The sequence below is a fragment of the Sprattus sprattus genome (assembly GCF_963457725.1).
Source record: "Sprattus sprattus genome assembly, chromosome: 14".
Classification (NCBI taxonomy): domain Eukaryota; kingdom Metazoa; phylum Chordata; class Actinopteri; order Clupeiformes; family Clupeidae; genus Sprattus; species Sprattus sprattus.
The window spans coordinates 10,108,133-10,128,385 of NC_137912.1; the positions used below are offsets into that span (position 1 = coordinate 10,108,133).

Below are 20,253 nucleotides of genomic sequence, written 5' to 3' on the forward strand. Positions count from 1 at the left end.
GGTCATAATTACTGTAAGTTTGCTTTTATTTGTTCACAGAATTATGCTTTACAACCAGGAGGTGTTTAATTACATTATGTTTTATTACAAGTCAGTCACACACTAATCAACATTAATTAATATTTAGTAGTAATTCTGCAGGTAATGCCAAACTGGTATTAATTTAGAAGTGGTCTTTACTGGTGTCATTACATTGGCTCTTAACATAAAGTGTTACCAGCAGGATCATTAGTGTGGGATTTACATTTAAGAGAGAAAAGCTATGCTCCAGGAAGCAGGTGTATGTGGACGTAAATATTTTCAATACACTACAGTCGACAAACTCACCCAGCTCTGTTCTCAATGCTGATGAAGTCCCTCTGAGTCCAGTGAGCAACAAACTGAACACAGGTTCTTCTGTTGAAGGTTGCCATGGCATTTTGAATTTTCCTTCTATCATTGGATGCTGAAAAGCACATCAAACATTAAGCACCAATGCTCAATTGGGGTGCTTTGAAATATATATATATTGCATATTGAAAAATGCAACAAATACTTACAAAACCTAGAGTTGAATCTGTAGGGGACCTCAACTTTCTTATTAAAAGACTTCCTCCATAAACATTGGTTGTTCCAGCAAGCCAGAGCATTCCTGGTTCATGGCACAACAATATCTCCTTCCATTAGAAACTCACTGGAAGCTGAAAGATGAAATGTCATTTTTCAAGTTATTCTAGTGACACTGTAAGTTTATGACAACGATCATTTAAATGAAGCAGTTAAATAGTTTAAATAATGAGAAACAGACCATTATTGGTTGCCAGAATCTGTGTTGTTATGTCCACACTGTCAGACTACTCTATGAGAATCTCATCTTCATCGCCGTCCTCCTGAGAACAAATAAGAACCAAAATGTTCAAATAAAAGGCACCAAACCCACAATTAGGATTTGAAGATTGCATTCTGAATGTAGCAGATATTCTCACCATGACAGGCAGAGCCTTGGACAGGCCATTGTTGGTTGCCAGATTCTGTGTAGTTATGTCCACACTGTCAAGCTCCTCTATGAAAATCACATTTTCATCACCGTCCTCCTAGAGACAGAAGAAACCCAAAAGGTGAAGATGAAACACAACAAACATTTGTACAAATAAACGACTAGTATTTAAAGATAGAGTTCTGAATATCTCAGCCATTCTTGCCATGACAGGCAGTGCCTTGGACAGGCCAAGCAGCAGCAGCACAAGAAGGGAGATGGAGGCTCTGAGGTCCATGTTGCTTTAGTGTGTGGAGATGCTGTGGATGGCTCCTTCACTGGGGCTCTGTGTTTGAGACCCATCTCACCTGAGCTTTTATACAGCCCTCCGCAGGTGTGTCTGCAGGAGGATTTAGGCCGGCTGTCAGGGTCAGGTGTCTAATGGAAGCTCTTATGGGAGGACACCACCACCTCTCCCAGAAATTCAACAACTGAACAAAGACTTGATGGTGATTTTATTTGTTTAGATCACCTTCTAAGATGGCGTTAGCCTCTGATAGTAGTGACATCTTAAATTATGGCCTTAACTGAGAGGTGTTGTTTGAGGACCTGCAAGAGCAGCTTATAAAGTATAATTAGATATTATTACCAGAACATATTAGCAGAAAAATTCTGACATCTTTTCAAATTTGAAATTCTAACACAGATGTCCTCAGAATTCCAACCACTGCACTAAGGCATAATATTCTGTTTATTTGTCTTCATCATCTCTTAAAATCTCTACATTTTGAGAGAAGTGTCAAAGTAGGGTGTGCCTTGGTAGTCAAAGACACACAAAGCCATGCTGCATTAGTTTAAGAGATTATTACTGCAGACTAACTGTACTCAGGAAATGGAACCGGACAAATCAACAAGATTAGACTCAACCATCTCTTCTGATGAATGTATTTCAGACCCTTAAATGAGTGCAATGTCTTTTATGAATAAGATGTAGTGTACAGACTAAGGTAAGCTCACACAGCATGAGACATCATTACATTATTCTCCCAATAAGGGTCTTTTCAAATGATTTCTGAGAATTGTGGAACTTTTTCCAAGGTTCTGGGAAAGTGGGAAATCAAATCTTCAATGTTACTTTCTTTCAAATATCAGTCATGCCCTGGCATTTGGAATAAACTTGTTCATGTAACATTGCTTACAATTAGAGTGCAGTATCTGTAGGTATTTTAACCTATTCAGTGGCATTGTTGACTACATTCATATCACACAAATGTGTTACAGTATGTGAAAAAGCTTTTCAAAAATATTAGATTTTCATATATTTTTTTCATATTTGTATTCATCATTTATGTATAATGCATTTTAATTACCAATAAGAAAGGGTCAATGATACATATTATTATTTTGAAAGTGGAAGACATGATGAATTCTTTGTCCTATGTGAGCTAGACAGTGAATATTGTGTACTCTGAATTCTGTAATTCTGATGAAATCCTGTGTTTTGTGGAGCACTACTGTGTTTTAGCCCACTGCACCACCATAGAACGATACTTCCTCTCCATATAGACCACAGTTTTTCATTATTTGTACTATTCATTAATAAACATAAACACCATCATGATGTTGCATCAGTTCAAGGAGTTAGATGATTTTGATCCGTTTCAGCACTCCTAATGGTGTTTGCAAGTTAAGTCTGTTGACTGTTTGCCAGTTAGCATGATAGTTTTGGAAAACTGCCCTGTGTCGTAAGGGCATAGTCTACTGGACGCTTCCCATATTGTGCCCACACTCTCCGCCAATTCCTGTTCCCATGTTAAAGATGCTACGGAGAGCCCATCATGGGCAAAACCCCACTGAACCCATATGGAAGCTCCGTAAGTTAGCTCTCATTAGGGTCCCATGTCCTGTAGTCGACCCACAGAAGTGAACATGGGCAAACCAACAGCACAGACATGCTCATTGTCCACCTATACTGGGCAGCATTGACTAATGATCCTTAGGGCCCATCATGGCCCATCCCACAATGGACCTGTGCGGGATTTCCATAGATCAGCCCTTGTGGACGATTCCACAGAGACCCCACTGGGCCTCGTTTAGAATTTGTATGACTCTGCCCACCGGAAATCTGAACTTGGCCCACATATACACACTTGCTCTCATAGTTCCATAACTCGTTGACATTTTGGCTCATAAGTGTTAATGTGAACTGTTGTGTGGCTGTTCTTTAAAAGAAGGATACTGAGAGGAAATGTTTCTTATTCTGAAAATAGATTATTTTGCCATATTTCATGAAAACAGTAGAGCAACAACAAGACAATGAGTTATTTTCAGTCATTTTATTTAAATTTACAGTAATATCAATATGACAGGGGTGATGCTCGCAAGACATCTACATTCATCTGTCACATTGTGTTCTTTGATCAAGACGCCATGTGGTGGTTCCAGACTGGGACAGCATCAGTTTGGGTTTTGTTCTTTTTGGAAGAGGAAAGGATTGTCAGAATTGGATTGCAGTACTCATCATTTCAGCAATCTCAAAGTTATATGATGTATCACAATCTGATGCGGGAGTTTGTTGATCCTCAGGATGTCAGTGCGAGATATTCCCCGTCTCCGATGTCCAATTTGCACATTTGGGTTTGGAATTGGAGTGATTGTCTCCTTTCCATTCTGGACTTTGAAAGCAGTTCTACATAAGGAAATGTGGACAGTGATTTGTAAGCAGGTTAAACAGCTCTTGATGGTAGCCAGGTAGCTTGTCAGATGTTTCAAAAAAGGAACTGCCAACACAGGCATTTTACCGGCATTTCAACTACCCTGGGGATTACTGTTGATCTGTTTAATCTTTTTCACCAATCCATGTAAACCTTCATATAATACATGTTATTCCCATGTGTTCAGATTAGACAGTCTTGTGTGTAATTAAAATTTCGGGGGATGTGTAAAACACATAAGATGACTGCTATGTCTTTGTTCAGTTGATGAATTTCTGGGAGAGGTGGTGGTGTCCTCCCATAAGAGCTTCCATTAGACACCTGACCCTGACAGCCGGCCTAAATCCCCCTGCAGACACACCTGCGGAGGGCTGTATAAAAGCTCAGGTGAGATGGGTCTCAAACACAGAGCCCCAGAGCCATCCACAGCATCTCCACACACTAAAGCAACATGGACCTCAGAGCCTCCATCTCCCTTCTTGTGCTGCTGCTGCTTGGCCTGTCCAAGGCACTGCCTGTCATGGTAAGAATGGCTGAGATATTCAGAACTCTATCTTTACATACTAATTATTTGTTTGTACCGTTTCATCTTCACTTTTTGGGTTCCATCTGCCTCTAGGAAGACGGTGATACAAATGTGATTTTCATAGAGGAGCCTGACAGTGTGGACATAACTACACAGAATCCGGCAACCAACAATGGCCTGTCCAAGGCTCTGCCTGTCATGGTGAGAATATCTGCTACATTCAGAATGTAATTTTCAAATCCTAATTGTGGGTTTGGTGCCTTTTATTTGAACATTTTGGTTCTTATTTGTTCTCAGGAGGACGTCGATGAAGATGAGATTCTCATAGAGGAGTCTGACAGTGTGGACATAACTACACAGATTCTGGCCACCAATAATGGTCTGTTTCTCATTATTTAAACTATTTAACTGCTTCATTTAAATGATCGTTGTCATAAACTTACAGTGTCACTAGAATAACTTGAAAAATGACATTTCATCTTTCAGCTTCCAGTGAGTTTCTAATGGAAGGAGATATTGTTGTGCCAAGAACCAGGAATGCTCTGGCTTGCTGGAACAACCAATGTTTATGGAGGAAGTCTTCTAATGGGAAAGTTCAGGTCCCATACACAGTCAACTCTCAGTTTTGTAAGTATTATTATTTTTTATTTTTTTTTAATATGCAATAAATATATTTCAAAGCACCCCAATTGAGCATTGGTGCTTAATGTTTGATGTGCTTTTCAGCATCCATTGACAAAATGAAAATTCAAAAAGCCATGGCAACCTTCAACAGAAGAACCTGTGTTCAGTTTGTTGCTCGCTCAAATCAGAGGGACTTCATCAGCATTGAGAACGGAGCTGGGTGAGTTTGTCGACTGTAGTGTGTTGAAAATGTCTACGTCCACAAACACCTGCTTTCTAGAACAGCTTAGCTTTTCTCTCTTAAATGTTAATCCCTCACTAATTATCCTGCTGGTAATAACATTTTACCTAAATAATTCCAGTTTGGGATTACATGCATAATTACTAGTAAATATACATTAATGCTGATTAGTGTGTGACCGACTGGTAATTTGTAACATAATGTCATTTAACACATCCTGGTTGTAAAGAATACTTTCTGTGAACAAATAAAAAAGGAATACAATAACTAATTTAAGTTGTTTTTTATTTTATTTATTTTTCTGTATTGTTTTTGAATGCACTGTTTTAATTTGCTATTGTGACCCTGTTAAGCACCTTGAGACATCTTTGTTTGTGAAAGTGTGCTATACAAATAAAATGCATTATTATTATTATTATTATTAAGTTAATAAAACCCTGTTGTAACTATTGTAGTCTTTGTTTCTCCCTTTGTCAGGTGTTACACATACCTTGGGAAGACAGGAGGCAAACAGATGCTCTCCCTCCAAAAGAATGGTTGCATTTACCACGGCATCATCCAGCATGAACTCCTCCATGTTCTGGGCTTCTACCATGAACAAACCAGGAGTGACAGAGACCAGTATGTGAAAATCAACTGGGATTACGTCGACCCAAGTAAGCCATATTACTTATCCTCAATTCTCTCTCAGAATAATTTGAATGAACACCGACTATATCTTAAATAATTCTTCATGAGAGAGAGTCATATTTTTAAAGCTCTTGTTTGTCTGTCTTTTGGCAGAAACTACTTTCCAATTCCAGAAACAACGCACAAACAACCAGAACACTCCATATGACTACACTTCTGTGATGCATTATGGGAGGTAAGAAATGGGACCCACTGAATAAAAGAGCTGTTTTTACTCGTTCACATTACTAAATAAAAGTATATTTTATAAAACTTTTAGAAATCACTGTCCACATTTCCTTCTGTAGAACTGCTTTCACAACCCAGTGGGGAAAGGAGACAATCACTCCAATTCCAAACCCAAATGTGAAAATTGGACAGAGAAAGGGAATGTCTACCACTGACATCCTGAGGATCAACAAACTCTATGGATGCTGTGAGTATGACCTCCTGTATGATATGGTGAAACATCAAAGAACTTTGAGATTGTTGAAATCATGAGTACTGCAATCCAATTCTGACAATCCTTTCCTCTTCCAAACAGAACCAAACCCAAACTGGTGCTGTCCCAGTCTGGATCCACCACATGACGTCTTGATCACAGAACACAATGTGACAGATGAATATATATGATGGAAATTAATACAGTCATATAATTACCACTGCATTGCAAGCATGTATGCTCTCCTGTGTGTGTGTTTGCCATGTGTATTGATAGCCTGGCCTCAGCCAGGGTGATTTAATACACATCACCTATTTACCATGTTGCCTTTGTGTGTGTATGTTCCGGAACCTTCCCTGTCCCACCTCTCAACTGTAACACACCCCTATGGATCTATGACCTCCCACAGCTGACCCTACTTAAACCCCTACTGTATGTTGATATTCAGTCTTTACCCTGTCTACCTTGATGTGGAACTGACTCCCTATAGGTGTACGTGGAATAAACCTTCAGAACTTTTGATTCACCTCGTGGTACCTTTGCCTTTGTCTAAAAGTTTATCTTGTGAGCATCACTACTGTCATATTGATATTACTAGAAAATAAAATGACTGAAAATAACTCATTCTCTTGTTGTTGGTCTTTTGTTTTCATGAAATATGGCAAAATAATCTATTTCAAGAATCAGAAACATATGATCTCGGTATCCTTCTTTTAAAGAACAGCCGCACAACAGTTCACCTAAACACTTATAGGCCAAAATGTCAACAAGTCAGGAACTAAGAGAGCAAGTGTGTATATGTGGGCCCAGTTCAGATTTTTTTGTGGGCAGAGTCATACAAATTCTTAACGGAGCCCCAGTGGGGTCTCTGTGGAATCATCCACAAGGGTTGAGCCATGGAAATCCTGCACAGGTCCAATGTGGGATGGGCCATGATGGGCCCTAAGGATCATTAGTCAATGTGGCCCAGTATAGGTGGACAATGAGCATGCCTGTGCTGTGGGTTTGCCCATGTTCGCTTCTGTGGGTCGACTACAGGACATGGGACCCTCATGAGAGCTAACTTACTTAGCTTCCATATGGGTTCAGTGGGGTTTTGCCCATGATGGGCTCTCCGTAGCATCTTTAACATAGGAACAGATTTTGGCACAGAGTGTGGGCACAATTTGGGAAGCGTCCAGTAGACTATGCCCTTACGAGACAGGGCAGTTTTCTTCTTCTAAAACTAGCATGCTAACTGGCTAACAGCCAACAGACTTGCCTTGCAAACACCATCAGGAGTGCTGAAACTGATCAAAGTTGTCTAACTTCTTGAACAGATGCATTTACATCTGTAAAAAAAACTGCAAAAACCCTACACTATCACTATAAATTGGCATTAAACTGACAACATGAAATACCGTGCAAATGTTTGTCTGAAGTCAACATCATGATAGTGTTTATGCTTCTACAATGAATTATAAAACTACAAGAAAACTCTGCCTTCATATGGTCTATATGGAGAGTATCGTTCCATGGTGGTGCAGTTGGCTAAAACACAGTAGTGCTCCATAAAACACAGGATTTCATCAGAATTACAGAAATCAGAGGACACATAGGACAAAGAATTCATCATGTCTTCCACTTTCAAAAAAGTAATATGTATCATTACCTATTCTCATTCGTAATTAAAATGCATCATACATAAAAGATAATATGCAAATATGTACAAATAATAAATTAAATCAAATATTTTTGAAATACTTTTTCACATACTGTAACACATTTGTGTGGTATAAGTCAACAATAGTCAACAATGCCACTGAATAGGTTAAAAGACCTACAGAAACGGCATTCTAATTGTAAGCAATCAAGTGTATAACCATATAAATCAATTTATTGCATGCCCCCCCGTGAACGGAATTCCACGAAACTTAACGTGCAATCTGAAGGTGTCATAATGATCCCACACCTCCGATTTCGTGCAGTTCTGACCTTGTCAACATTTTTTACAACACTCCATTTTTGCCTTTTCATTTGTAACTAGAAACATGAAATAAGTGGTAGTGGAATGGTTGACGTGGCCTCTTAAGACCAACATACAAAAAAAATGTGGTCCTCCTAGGCCCTACGGTTTTCGACTTATTCACAGAAAACTGAATGGCCCCACCCTCTTTAAAAGGGGTCCAGTCTGACGGGGGGTGCAACGGATCAAAAGGAAAATCAATGGTCCCACGCTAATCTAGTGGGGCTACATGCCCACCAAATTTCGTGCACCCCGCTGTTTCAGTGTCCCGGGAATCATTGACAGAAAATCGGAAAACAGAAAAGAAAAAAAAAACAGAAAAACCAGAAAAAAAATCTGAAAAACCAGAAGAAAAAAAACTCCGACTGTTGCGCGGCGGTCATAATAATCTTTATTACACATTCTAATTCTTCAGGCAGTAGGAGCTCATACTAATAACATCATAACAGTTAATGAGAGCCGTCATTACTATGTATAAAAAGTAATATGAACTTATGTCAATCAGAATGAAGCATTGTGCATACTTTGTAACCTTTTATGAATGTGCATACGAGCAACAGTGTGGGATTTTCTGTGTGCATTCACATACTGTACATGGATGACATCTGCAGTTTACGTGTTTAACGCCCAACTGATGCCAGTCGCATATAGAGCGTGTGCCTGGAGCATGAATACGTATAGATGCGGCTCTGGACGAGCACCCACTGAAGAGTGACTCACGAGGAAGCCCTCCTGATTGAGATTATTTCCAAACACTGTTAATGACTTAAGAATATAATAATCAAGTGCCTTGTATTAATATATTCCTTGTATGAATCATGTGCTTGGCTTTTCTCTCTGTGTGTGTAACTAGAATATTAGGTGCCACTTCTTCAGTCTGCATATGAACAAGAGCATGTTTAGACCAGAGGAGATAAGACGGGAACTGTGCTTCTTCCGACCTTGCACAAAACTGCCATCCTTGCAAGACAGGGAGCCTCGGACGTGAGAAATCCACCACGTGGTTACCCCTGCTGAAAGCTAAACTTCTGACTATATAAACGTTGTGCGATGGGTTTATCATGGCCTTCACTGTCAGCCTTGTGCTGTGAGGGGAGCCCGATTGCAATTGTTTGTGTTTGTTTGTCTAATAAATATACTTTCATGCAGCTCCGGAGTCCTGAGGTAACTAGGGTGAATTTTCACCTATCACCTCCTGATTTAAAGCCTCACCATGGGGTGCATGGAGGCTTTCATGCCAGTTGACAAGGTAGTGCTGGGAAATAGAGACACACATTTTATGTTATTGACCTTTTATATCAGGATGTTTTGCCCTTTCTGAGAGATTTCTGGGGGTTTTCTATACACCCACATGGTTGACAGTTTGAGACTGTTCAGTGCAGTAAGGTTCTGCACACAAGCACCTCGGCAAACAAGCCTTTTCTATCAGAGTTTCTGTCAGGAGGCTGTATGGTGAAAGGCCGCCCCCACAGAGGTAAAAGCAGTGGCAGTAGCCATCATTTTTAGAATGGCTAGACACATACCAAGTTGCTTCACTGAAATCATTTATCTTCAAGGAGGCATAAGCCAGGAAAAAGAAATGACCCTAACTGGAAATGAACATGCACAACGTCAACAGGGAAATAAATGCTGTGGGGGAAATATTTTTAAACCACTAGTCACTAGAAGTGATTGATCTGAGGCGCCAATGTTTGACCGGAACAGATCGAACAGGTGATGGGAGGAGGTCAGACTGGCCTGCTATGCTTTATTACTGCAGTCCCCGGCAGTGATGATACTCATCTGTCATCCAGAGCTGAGACACAGGCAGTCAGAAACATCTGGAAACGCTGATATGTATTGCGTGATGAAGAAGTATGGCTCAATCAGAGAAGGAATCAATACCGAATCAATAAAGCAGCCAATAGATCTTCCCTGGAGATTAAATAAGCATCACCGATCAGTTCATCAAAAAATTCATATGAATTTCTGCACACACATATCAGCTAGTGATTTTTTGGTTCCTGTGCTTTCAATCATGTTATTGTCCTTCATCATGTTTTGTCCCTATCAAACACCCCTATTTGACGCACCAAAAATGAGTGATGGCCCCCGTCCACCAAGTCTGATAATCACCGTGGAAGCAAGGGGAGAGGCACTTCACTGAAAAAGCCAGCCCTTTTCCCCTGCCATTTTTTTGATGTAATGGTCAACCTCATTGGAGGCATTGGCCCTGATTGCCATATGGAGAGGCTATGCCTGTCGAAGGTGCCATCTGCCGTCGTGTTTCCTGGCATGCTCTGCCTACTGTGCCTCAATGCAATGTTTTTTATAGAGGGAATGGGGGAATGGTGTGTTACGAGAAGATATCTCATGCTACTCGGACAGACCACCTGCTTGTTCTGCCAACACAACACCCATCACCACAGATCAGCAGTTTATCTGTCTGTCTGTCTGTCTGTCTGTCTGTCTATTCAGAGGTAGACTTTGTGGTTTATTTGGCTTTGCCCGAATGCCATCAGGCTGCCGTTCCATCAGTTTTCGGGCAAAGGTTGAAGTTTGATTTATATGATTTCTCAACACATATTTTGCTAACAATCTGGCAAACAAATTGCAAACTTGCCTACATATAGCCATACTCTTTTGTAATCAAGACACATAATTGAAATTCGCAATGTCTCCTTCCCCCATTTGACTTAGCTCAAAGATTTGTGCTAAAATATCCCTATATGGAACGGCCAAGCTAATTTTGGTTGAAGGCCCCCTCCCCTCCCCCCCTTCACATGAACAGATTATGTAAAATGGCCACCGCTCTCTGTTGGCCACAGCACTCCAAGCCAAGGCTGGTTTGGGTCTGCACCCTGTGTAACTCCACCACAAGGGGAAGACTTAAATCACACTCCCTCGCAGTGCTTGCTCAAAATGCTAAATTCCCCAGACTCCCTGACCATGAAGCAGGCTTGAGGCAAGGTTCACAGAGATACTGTGCTCTGGGGAGCCTAGTGGCCCTGGGTCCTGTCCCATTGTGGTGGCAGAGCAGCGGAGACTCAGGGGTGTCAGGGCGCATTAGGGTGACAAGGATTCCCCCCCAAGCAGCTGGCAACCTGCCATGGTAAAGAGGGGGGGGGGGGGGGGTGCAGAACAGGCCAAGGGAGATCCCGTCTGCTCCCTGGTCCAGAAAGGGGGAGAGAGAGGAAGAGAGAGGGAGGAAGGGAATGAAGAATGGAGACAGGGAGGTTGGAAAAAATACAAAAAGTAAGACAGAATGAGAGAAGAGAAGAGAACAAAGAGAGATAGAGCCAGAGGGGAGAGTGAAAGCGAGGGAAGAAGAGGAACAGGCAAAGATAGAAGGAGGGGGATGGAAAAAAAGACAGGGAGGTGAGCTGTCAAACCAGATGAAGGTCAGTGCTAGCCACCTTTCACTTAGTGCCTAGACAGGATCGGACAGTATGAGTGTGTGTTATGTGTGAGATAGCATAGCTGAGTGCTGCCTATGTGAATACGAGGTGCGAGGTGTGTGTGTGTGTGTGTGTGTGTGTGTGTGTGTGTGTGTGTGTCTGTTTTATGCACCATAATGATGGCACAGGCGTAATTCTTTGGGGGGTCGTTTGTTAAGAAAAAAGTGTGTGACTCCCCCCTCCTAATTGTACACTTGTGTGATTTCGTTTGAATCCCCCTTGCGTCGTTCTAAGTTGTCATGGTCACCTAACACTTTTTCATCAGTCAGTGGAGAGCAACGAAAGTAACGTTAGTTAACTTGGTGGAGAGGAGGAAGAGTAATGGAGGATTTAAGGTTACTTAAAAAGTGGAGAAAACGGGACCAGGAGCTGAGCATACATGTTTTTTTCCAGACAGTTAGTAACTTGATACCAACCTTCATGTGTAAGCAAATAAAACGAGTAGCCTCACAAAAGTAGAATATTAAATGATAGATCATGAAGGTAAGTCGCTGTTCTTCTGATAAAATGACATGTGGTCACAATGCAGGCAGCAGAGAGAGAGAGGGAGAGAGACAGGCATGCTGAAAGCAGTGACCAGACAGGGACATGCTCTGGACATGCAGGTGATCGGGTGAGACATTTGAATGTGAGACTAGAGACAGCCTTACAACATTTGTTTTAATCTAGGCCTACTATTCGCACATTTAGTGTGGTATTGTTCAATGTTACTCATAACAGTTGATTGACATGTGGGTTTAACCAATAGGAAGCCCTATGTTGGTAGGCTGGGAGCCAATAGGATGAGGGAGTGAATGTGGGGTGCAGGGGTCAGGTACGGAGTGAGCATTCTAATAAGCATGTCAACCTTATTACACAGTCTGTCTCACACGCATTATTAAGCGAACTTGACATTTAGAACATCATTTCTCAGATAATTACAGTATTCCTTTAGTTGTGAATTTCAAATTGTCAATGTAGACCTCGAAACTATGTTCTAAATATGCACATTTTCATATACAAATATAGAATTGTAGGCAATGCACGTAAAAAACAAACAAAAAAAATATTAATTTGGACCCCCCACTGTCTATACCATGGTAAAGCCCTTGAATGACGGTTTCCTCAAGACACACAAAAAAAGGCTAGCTGTTACAGATTGCCTTGGGATACTATCACTCACAGTGTTCTATCACTCAGTGTGTTCTATCACTCAGTGTACTATCATTCAGTGTGTTCTATCACTCAGTGTGTTATATCACTCAGTGTGTTCTATCACTCAGTGTAATATCACTCAGTGTGTTCTATCACTCAGTGTGTTCTATCACTCAGTGTGTTATATCACTCAGTGTGTTCTATCACTCAGTGTGTTCTATCACTCACAGTGTAATATCACTCAGTGTGTTCTATCACTCAGTGTGTTCTATCACTCACAGTGTAATATCACTCAGTGTGTTCTATCACTCAGTGTGTTCTATCACTCAGTGTGTTCTATCACTCAGTGTGTTCTATCACTCAGTGTGTCACAGTGTAATATCACTCAGTGTGTTCTATCACTCAGTGTACTATCACTCAGTGTGTACTATCACTCAACGTAATATCACTCAGTGTACTATCACTCAGTGTGTTCTATCACTCAGTGTAATATCACTCAGTGTGTACTCTTACTCAGTGTGTTCTATCACTCAGTGTGTACTATCACTCAGTGTGTACTATCACTCAGTGTACTTTCACTCAGTGTGTACTCTTGCTCAGTGTGTTCTATCCCTCAGTGTGTACTATCACTCAGTGTACTATCACTCAGTGTACTATCACTCAGTGTACTATCACTCAGTGTGTACTCTTACTCAGTGTGTTCTATCACTCAGTGTGTACTCTTACTCAGTGTGTTTCTATCACTCAGTGTGTTCTATCACTCAGTGTGTTCTATCACTCAGTGTTCTATCACTCAGTGTGTTCTATCACTCAGTGTGTTCTATTACTCCTGAGCGTCTTGGTTATCTCTCCATCCTCTAATAGTTATTTTCCCTGTGCGTTTAGGTTTGAGAAGCAGGTTAGGATACATTTCCCTGAACTTCCCATCTGAAGTTGTGCTTCCTAACTTAATCTGTGCATTTTCTGTATGTGTATTCTCATTTTCCCATGTCTCTGTAGGGACAGTGGTAGGGGGTAAGGGGTGTGGCATGACTCTCGTGCTGGACCCCTTAAGTTTGGCTGTTAACCCCTGTTCTGCCTCTTTCGTTACTATCCCATGACCGAGGTGCTCCTGCTCCTGTTATTAAATATTTCTAGAATTCCTGTCATGTGTTATGCAATATATGTTTCACCAACTGCACAGATGTGTAGTTTTATCATTTCATTTTCTTAAACCTTTATAGTTTTGGGCTCCAACACTGCATCATACTAGCAGTGCAACAGGTGCAGTGGGATGCTAGTGAGCTGGTGCAACATTGAAAATTCTTAGTGTAACTAGCATGAGTTTGATGTACCGAGCACTTATAGATTCAAAGTGATGTACTTGTTTTATTTGGCAGGAGCTCTGACCCACTCCCTGCCTGAGTTCTGTTTTCTTTTCTTTGGTACCAGAGAAACCGCAATAAATACAGCAAGACCCAGAACTGAAAGTGACTATGTTCTGGCAGAGATAGTGACACACAAACACACCATCCAGGGTAGTGATACACACAGCACACAGTGAAGTGAAGCACACTAACCAGGAGCAGTGAGCTGCTTTTGAGCGACCGGGGAGCAGTGATCAGGGTAAGGTGCCTTGCTCAAGGGCACCTCAGCCCTGGATGTGGGCATGGGACTGCAGTGCTCAACCACTACCCCCGCCCACATTTTTCCTACCGGTCTGGTTGTTGCATCAGTTAATCTCAAAACAACACAACACAACGCAGAGAGGGAGGGCACACTCCCAGTACATTGGTTCACCTGTGAATCACACAACAGCAGTGACACCCTCTAACCCCAATTATGCCAGTACCAATATGTAAAAGCAGATAACACATTTACAGCTACAGGGAGAATTTGTGCATCTGAACCCCTACAAGGGCACTGTCAGACTGAGAGTTCCACCCGATCAAGTTATCTTTATTTCCAATTATGATGTGACATAACATGACGACGTGTCCAGGGTAGTAGATAAGGCCTGGAGCAGGGGCGGACTGGCCATCGGGAATACCGGGGATATCCCCGGTGGGCCGATGGCCCAATACACCAGCCCATCATAATCATCAACCGGCCCACCGCCATCAGGCCCACTCGCAGCGCATATCTGTATAATATATTTCATAGCTTCTGAAGACAACATTAATCTAGTTTTCTCTAAGACATCCATTAATTGAGAAGCACTGACTGAAATTTATACTCCTACTTACAATCTGTCTTCACACCTATGGTGACTATTTTTCGATTTTTTTTTTTATTTATTTTTTTTTACGTTACTTCTTAAATGTGTTTTACGGACTTTGATATCTCTATGTTATTAATGAACACCTGAAAATTGGTTCTTACACAGCCGAAGTGTTCTCAGCTGTGCCGATTGAGGTAGGCCTAGAGGATTCTGGGATTCTTACAAGCCCAGCCAGGACACGCAACCGTATTGACGTGTGCAGTCAGCCCTAGCCCTTAACACGGATGAGGCACAGCTTGCTGCTGCCTCTGTCAATCTCTCCCGTCAGTCTGATTTAGTTTTAGGTGTTATTAAATGTCAACTCTAGCCAACATTTTATTTGGAAAACCACTGACTGGTGACAGTGATAAGGTAAGATGTGGCGTTGACCTTGACAAATGTTAGCTTGCTATTCACAGATGAGGTAACGTTCCCTACAGCAAGCCTAGCTAACGGTATGTCTTAAATTGAGACGGTTATGATCTGGTAAAATAAGCAAGCTGTTGTCAACATCGAGATTATCTATTTTAACATGTTAGCCGTAGTCACTTGCTTACAATCGATGAGCAAGCTATCCATGGTGGTAGTTGTAAATAGGGCAATCTTATCATTTCTAATACTGTAACTTGTGTCAAATAAGTTAACCAGCTAGTTTGTTATGCTAAAATCACTGTGTTACACCAACACTTACATTATAAACAATGTTAATATGTTATATAGATTGTTAATATGTTATCTAAAGGTGTTGAATTGGCCAAGTAAAGCTTGCGTTTCACAACACTTATGTTATCTAGATAGATGATTCTGGAATAAAACATGGATAAATGGATACAAAATAAATGAAGGGACATTTATAATGGACAAAAAAATTGCGATTAAATATTGTAATAGTTTGACAGCACTAATTTCAAGTATATTTATCTAATACGCTTTGAGTGTACTAACCAATAACCTTTGTAGTTATACGTATAACCATCTGATCTGATAACCATCTGATCTGATCTGATACTATTCATCTTGCAAACTATACCTACCTTGGAGTGTTACAATAGCCAGTATCATTTAATTCCATGTGTCCATCCAGGCAAATTGGTGGATCCAAATGTTATTAAAAAACAAGCATATATGATGTAATTTCTTTGAAATCAACCAAAATATGGTTAAGTCTATGGGTATTTTTCCCAGTAGGCCACTGACCGATACGTGCGATCCATTGAGTGGGCAATGCGGTGTGTACTGAGTGGGCAGCGCGCTGTGTACTTAGTGGGCCGCGCACCGTGTATTGAGTGGGCCGGTCTGACAGTAACTCCCGGGCCACTTTTTCCCCCCAGTCCGCCCCTGGCCTGGAGTCCCAATGGAAGTAGAAAGTTAAGCAGCATGCCAGCCTGCTCTCCTATTGGATATGTGTGTACATGTATAATTTTGAAATAGTGTATTTCTATAATGTGTTTGCATGTAATTGTATTGCGTGTATTTCAATGTTTATTTTTTTAAAGGGTGAATTTGTGCTACTGGTCTAACCGTTGACTTGCTTCAAATGTATGATTCTAACGGGGCACTCACCATTAGAGGCTGCAACGCATCATGGGTTGCGGAACTGAATTGTGGTTAGATTATTTCAGATTGTAATCAACAAATGCATCTGAGGTGATTTGTGAGTAGTCTGAGCCAACTATCTTACGTTAGCAAGAAAACTACCCACAAGGTAAACAGCTTGCTAACAATGTTACACAGCAGGCCGCAATTCATAGCGGCAAGATTGTTTGGTGACGTGTCAATCTCGCGATATAAATGTCTGCATTATCAACACACTCCCTAATGTCGGACAAGCCAACGGTCAAGCGTTAACCCAATGTGGATGCGTGAGTGCCCCATAAGCATTCTCTACATACCGCTTCCTCTTTCGGTTCTGTTCCATATTCCTCTGCTATGCCCCTTCTGGAAAGCAAGATGTCCATCTGCATGTCTTATGTAAATGATTCTTTTTTTCTGTCTTGGAGATATAGATGTCATCAAGATAAAGAGATTAAATAAGGTATTGTGCAACAGGTGGTGAAGACTGATCGTTCAGTAAACAAACATTTTACGCTTTCGTGGACACACCTGGCACTTGCAAACACACCCACACTCACACACACACACACACACACACACACACACACACACACACACACACACACACACACACACACACACATACACACACACACACACACACACACACACACACACACACACACACACACACACACACACATAAACACTTCATTTAATCCAACACAAACATATGGTTTTCACTAATATGTTTTGCCTGTTTCTTTTCTTAATGAGAATAAACATACATACCTATGGGGGGGCCCTCACAGTCTCTCATAACCTGTGTGCCCTCTGAGGAAACAACTACAGGCTTAAAAAAGCAGCGCAAAGTAGCAGAGGTTAAAGAAAAGAAACTTTTTGCTGGTATATTTCACAATAACCTAAAGCTTGATTATGTGTATGCGTGTGTGTGTGTGTGTTTGTTCGTATGTGTGTGAATGTGTAAATGTCTGTGAATGTGTGAGTATGTGCATGCATGCACGCATTTGTTCAAGTGTGTGTGTCTATGTGTGTGAATGTGTGAGTGTGTTTGTATGTGCGCATTAGTTGCTGTGTGTGTGTGTGTGTGTGGTTGTGTCTGAGGAACAGGATCAGAGGATAGGGTGACCGCCGCGCTCTGCCTGTGTGGCCTCCTTTCTTGATGTTCCTCCCCACAGTGCAACGAGGTCGTTTATCTTCCCGAGGAGCGCTCCTGCTCCTGATCCTGCTCTCCTTTAATCTGTGCCAAACAGCCCTCCCCCTTCCTGTTTCGGTGCCCCCAAAAAATAGGTGAAGTCATCTTGGGAAATGAAGACATGAGGTGACATTGCAGATTTGAGCTGCTAGGATGGTAGACGCCATCTTCTACAACGCCGACAGCTGACGGACTGCATGATGTAAACTGTACTGATAGTAAGAGACCCTATAAACAAAAGTCATAGAATGCGCTGGAAAGCCTATCCACCACCACTGAGAGGGCAGTATGGAAGTCTTTTTGCTGAACCACGATCGCCAAAAGCATTTGTATAACCAGAGCTCTCAATAATATAAACACCTTCAACTCTTTCCATGTGTTGGCAAGGGAACTGCTCTCAGAAACTCCATAACATTCAGAAGCATAAAAGCATTCGGAGAAAGCAATGGCCAGCTCATTCAATGGCTTCAATGCTCGTAGGGTCTATCACATTTACGCCAGGCAACTCTGTCATTCTTATCGGGTTTCTCTCCAATTTCAGTGTGCCCTTCAAAATGAGCACAACATCTATTCATTCCCTACAAGTATCCATGGCAACTGGGGGGCAAAAACGATGCGAGCGACGTAATACTCTGCGACCTTCACACTTCAGTGAGTTCGACTGGTTCATCAAAGTTATGGGAATATTCTCAAGATTAATACATTTTCAAGCAAACATCCATCCCCATTCACACCAAGCTGCAAATAAGTTTAAAGCCACATGAAACACACGACTAGAGATGGGAAATGGGGCTTTGATTTCAACTTTTGGTGCATTTCACCATTATGAACACATCTGGGAAAAAAACATGAAAACAAGTGCCAAATACATCCCAAGTCTCTCTGAGAATTGACAAATGGAAGCGTCAGCAGTTATTTCTGATAAGTGGCTCTACATTTGATCAGTATACTTTCGCTTTACTCAAAACTGTTCTTGAATGAGGTTGAGGGTACATTGTGGACACAACAGCTGCATCTGCCAAACTGGGTCACTCCAAACTTTCGATTCCAAAACACCACTGTGCCTCTGTACCTGAAGGACGCCTGGAGATCCTCCTAGATCCTTCCTCTTTCATCTGGGCTTTGACAGAACGTCCCCATGGCGTCTGCATCACAGAGGTGAGGTAGGGGGGACGTGGCGCCGGCACGGAGCGCCTCATCTTTGCCCACGAATGGGACGGGTCGGTCAGACACATATCTGAGAACATTTCTGAGGACATATCTAAAGGACATATACAAGGACGTTTCAAAGGACATATCTGAAGACTTTACTGAGGACATATCCAAGGACATGACTGAGGACATATATGAGGACATGGCTGAGGACATATATGAGGGCATATCTGAGGACATATCCGAGGACATGGCTGAGGACATATCTGAAGACATTTCCGAGGACATATCCAAGGACATGACTGAGGACATATATGAGGGCATATCTGAGGACATATCTGAGGACATGGCTGAGGACATATATGAGGGCATATCTGAGGACATATCTGAGGACATGGCTGAGGAAATATCCAAGTACATGACTGAGGACATATCTGAGGACATGGCTGAGGACATTTCCGAGGACATGGCTGAGGACATGGCTGACTACCTGCATCTCCATCTCCCCATCACTCTCTCTGGTGATCCCAGTGCTGTTGCGGAGTACTGTTGGCCTCGGCTCCTCTCCCAGACAAGTAAAAAAAAAACATCTCCTTAACTAAGCATAATCCTTTAGTGAGACTATCAGTCAGCCACCCTTCAATATCTAGGATAGCCATGTTAACTGGGGACATCTACATCACTATCTATCCTCAAAGAGCTGTAGTTAGAAAGTTTAGCCTAAATGAAAAATCTCGACTTCCATTGTGTTAATCTCAAAAACATATTTTGCCAAGGCCCTTGACCAGCGCCAGGCTCCCTCAATCCCTCAGAGTTCCGTTGCCATAACTACACATCGGATCTCTACCTCTCACACTGGTGACCCCCCACCCCCCCGACCCCACCCCAGGAGCAGCGTTGACAAACAGCCGATGTCCTCCGCTGCTTCCCCACAAACACATCTTCCATCTTCCATCATTTTCACCGTCATTTTTTTGTCTAAGAGAATCCATCTGAATGTATCGCCTGGTTTATTTCAGGCCTGTCTGCCACAGGGGAAGCACATGCAGAAGAATGAATTTTCCACACAGCCATCTGATCTCACAGACAAAGTGAAACTAATGCTGTAACAATACCCAGCTGATGACATTCTGACTATATCTAAAACTCGTCATGGAGTCTGGATGGGTTGATCATTTTTTGAAAGAGGTACTGGCGAATGCGCCAGAGTGAGATAGAAAAGAATTGAAACTCTGCCTGACAACTATTACTATCACACTTAAAGCCCCATTGTGCAACAATTATACTTCAGGATTAGGGTTAAGATAAGCAGTTTAACCTTAAAATAACAGCTTTAAAAAAATTG

General features: G+C 41.7%; 1 protein-coding gene across 1 annotated transcript; it reads left to right on the forward strand.

Moving 5' to 3' along the window:
* Window positions 1–4,120: 4,120 nt before the first annotated feature.
* LOC308375300 (hatching enzyme 1.2-like) lies at window positions 4,121–17,784 on the forward strand (the record flags this gene model as incomplete). The annotated part of the gene is made up of 9 exons (XM_080851377.1): window positions 4,121–4,192; window positions 4,289–4,396; window positions 4,493–4,574; window positions 4,682–4,822; window positions 4,922–5,039; window positions 5,538–5,716; window positions 5,844–5,925; window positions 6,038–6,191; window positions 17,740–17,784. The coding sequence occupies 9 exons, from the start codon at window positions 4,121–4,123 to the stop codon at window positions 17,782–17,784; spliced, it is 981 nt and encodes a 326-aa protein (XP_080707503.1).
* Window positions 17,785–20,253: the final 2,469 nt, after the last annotated feature.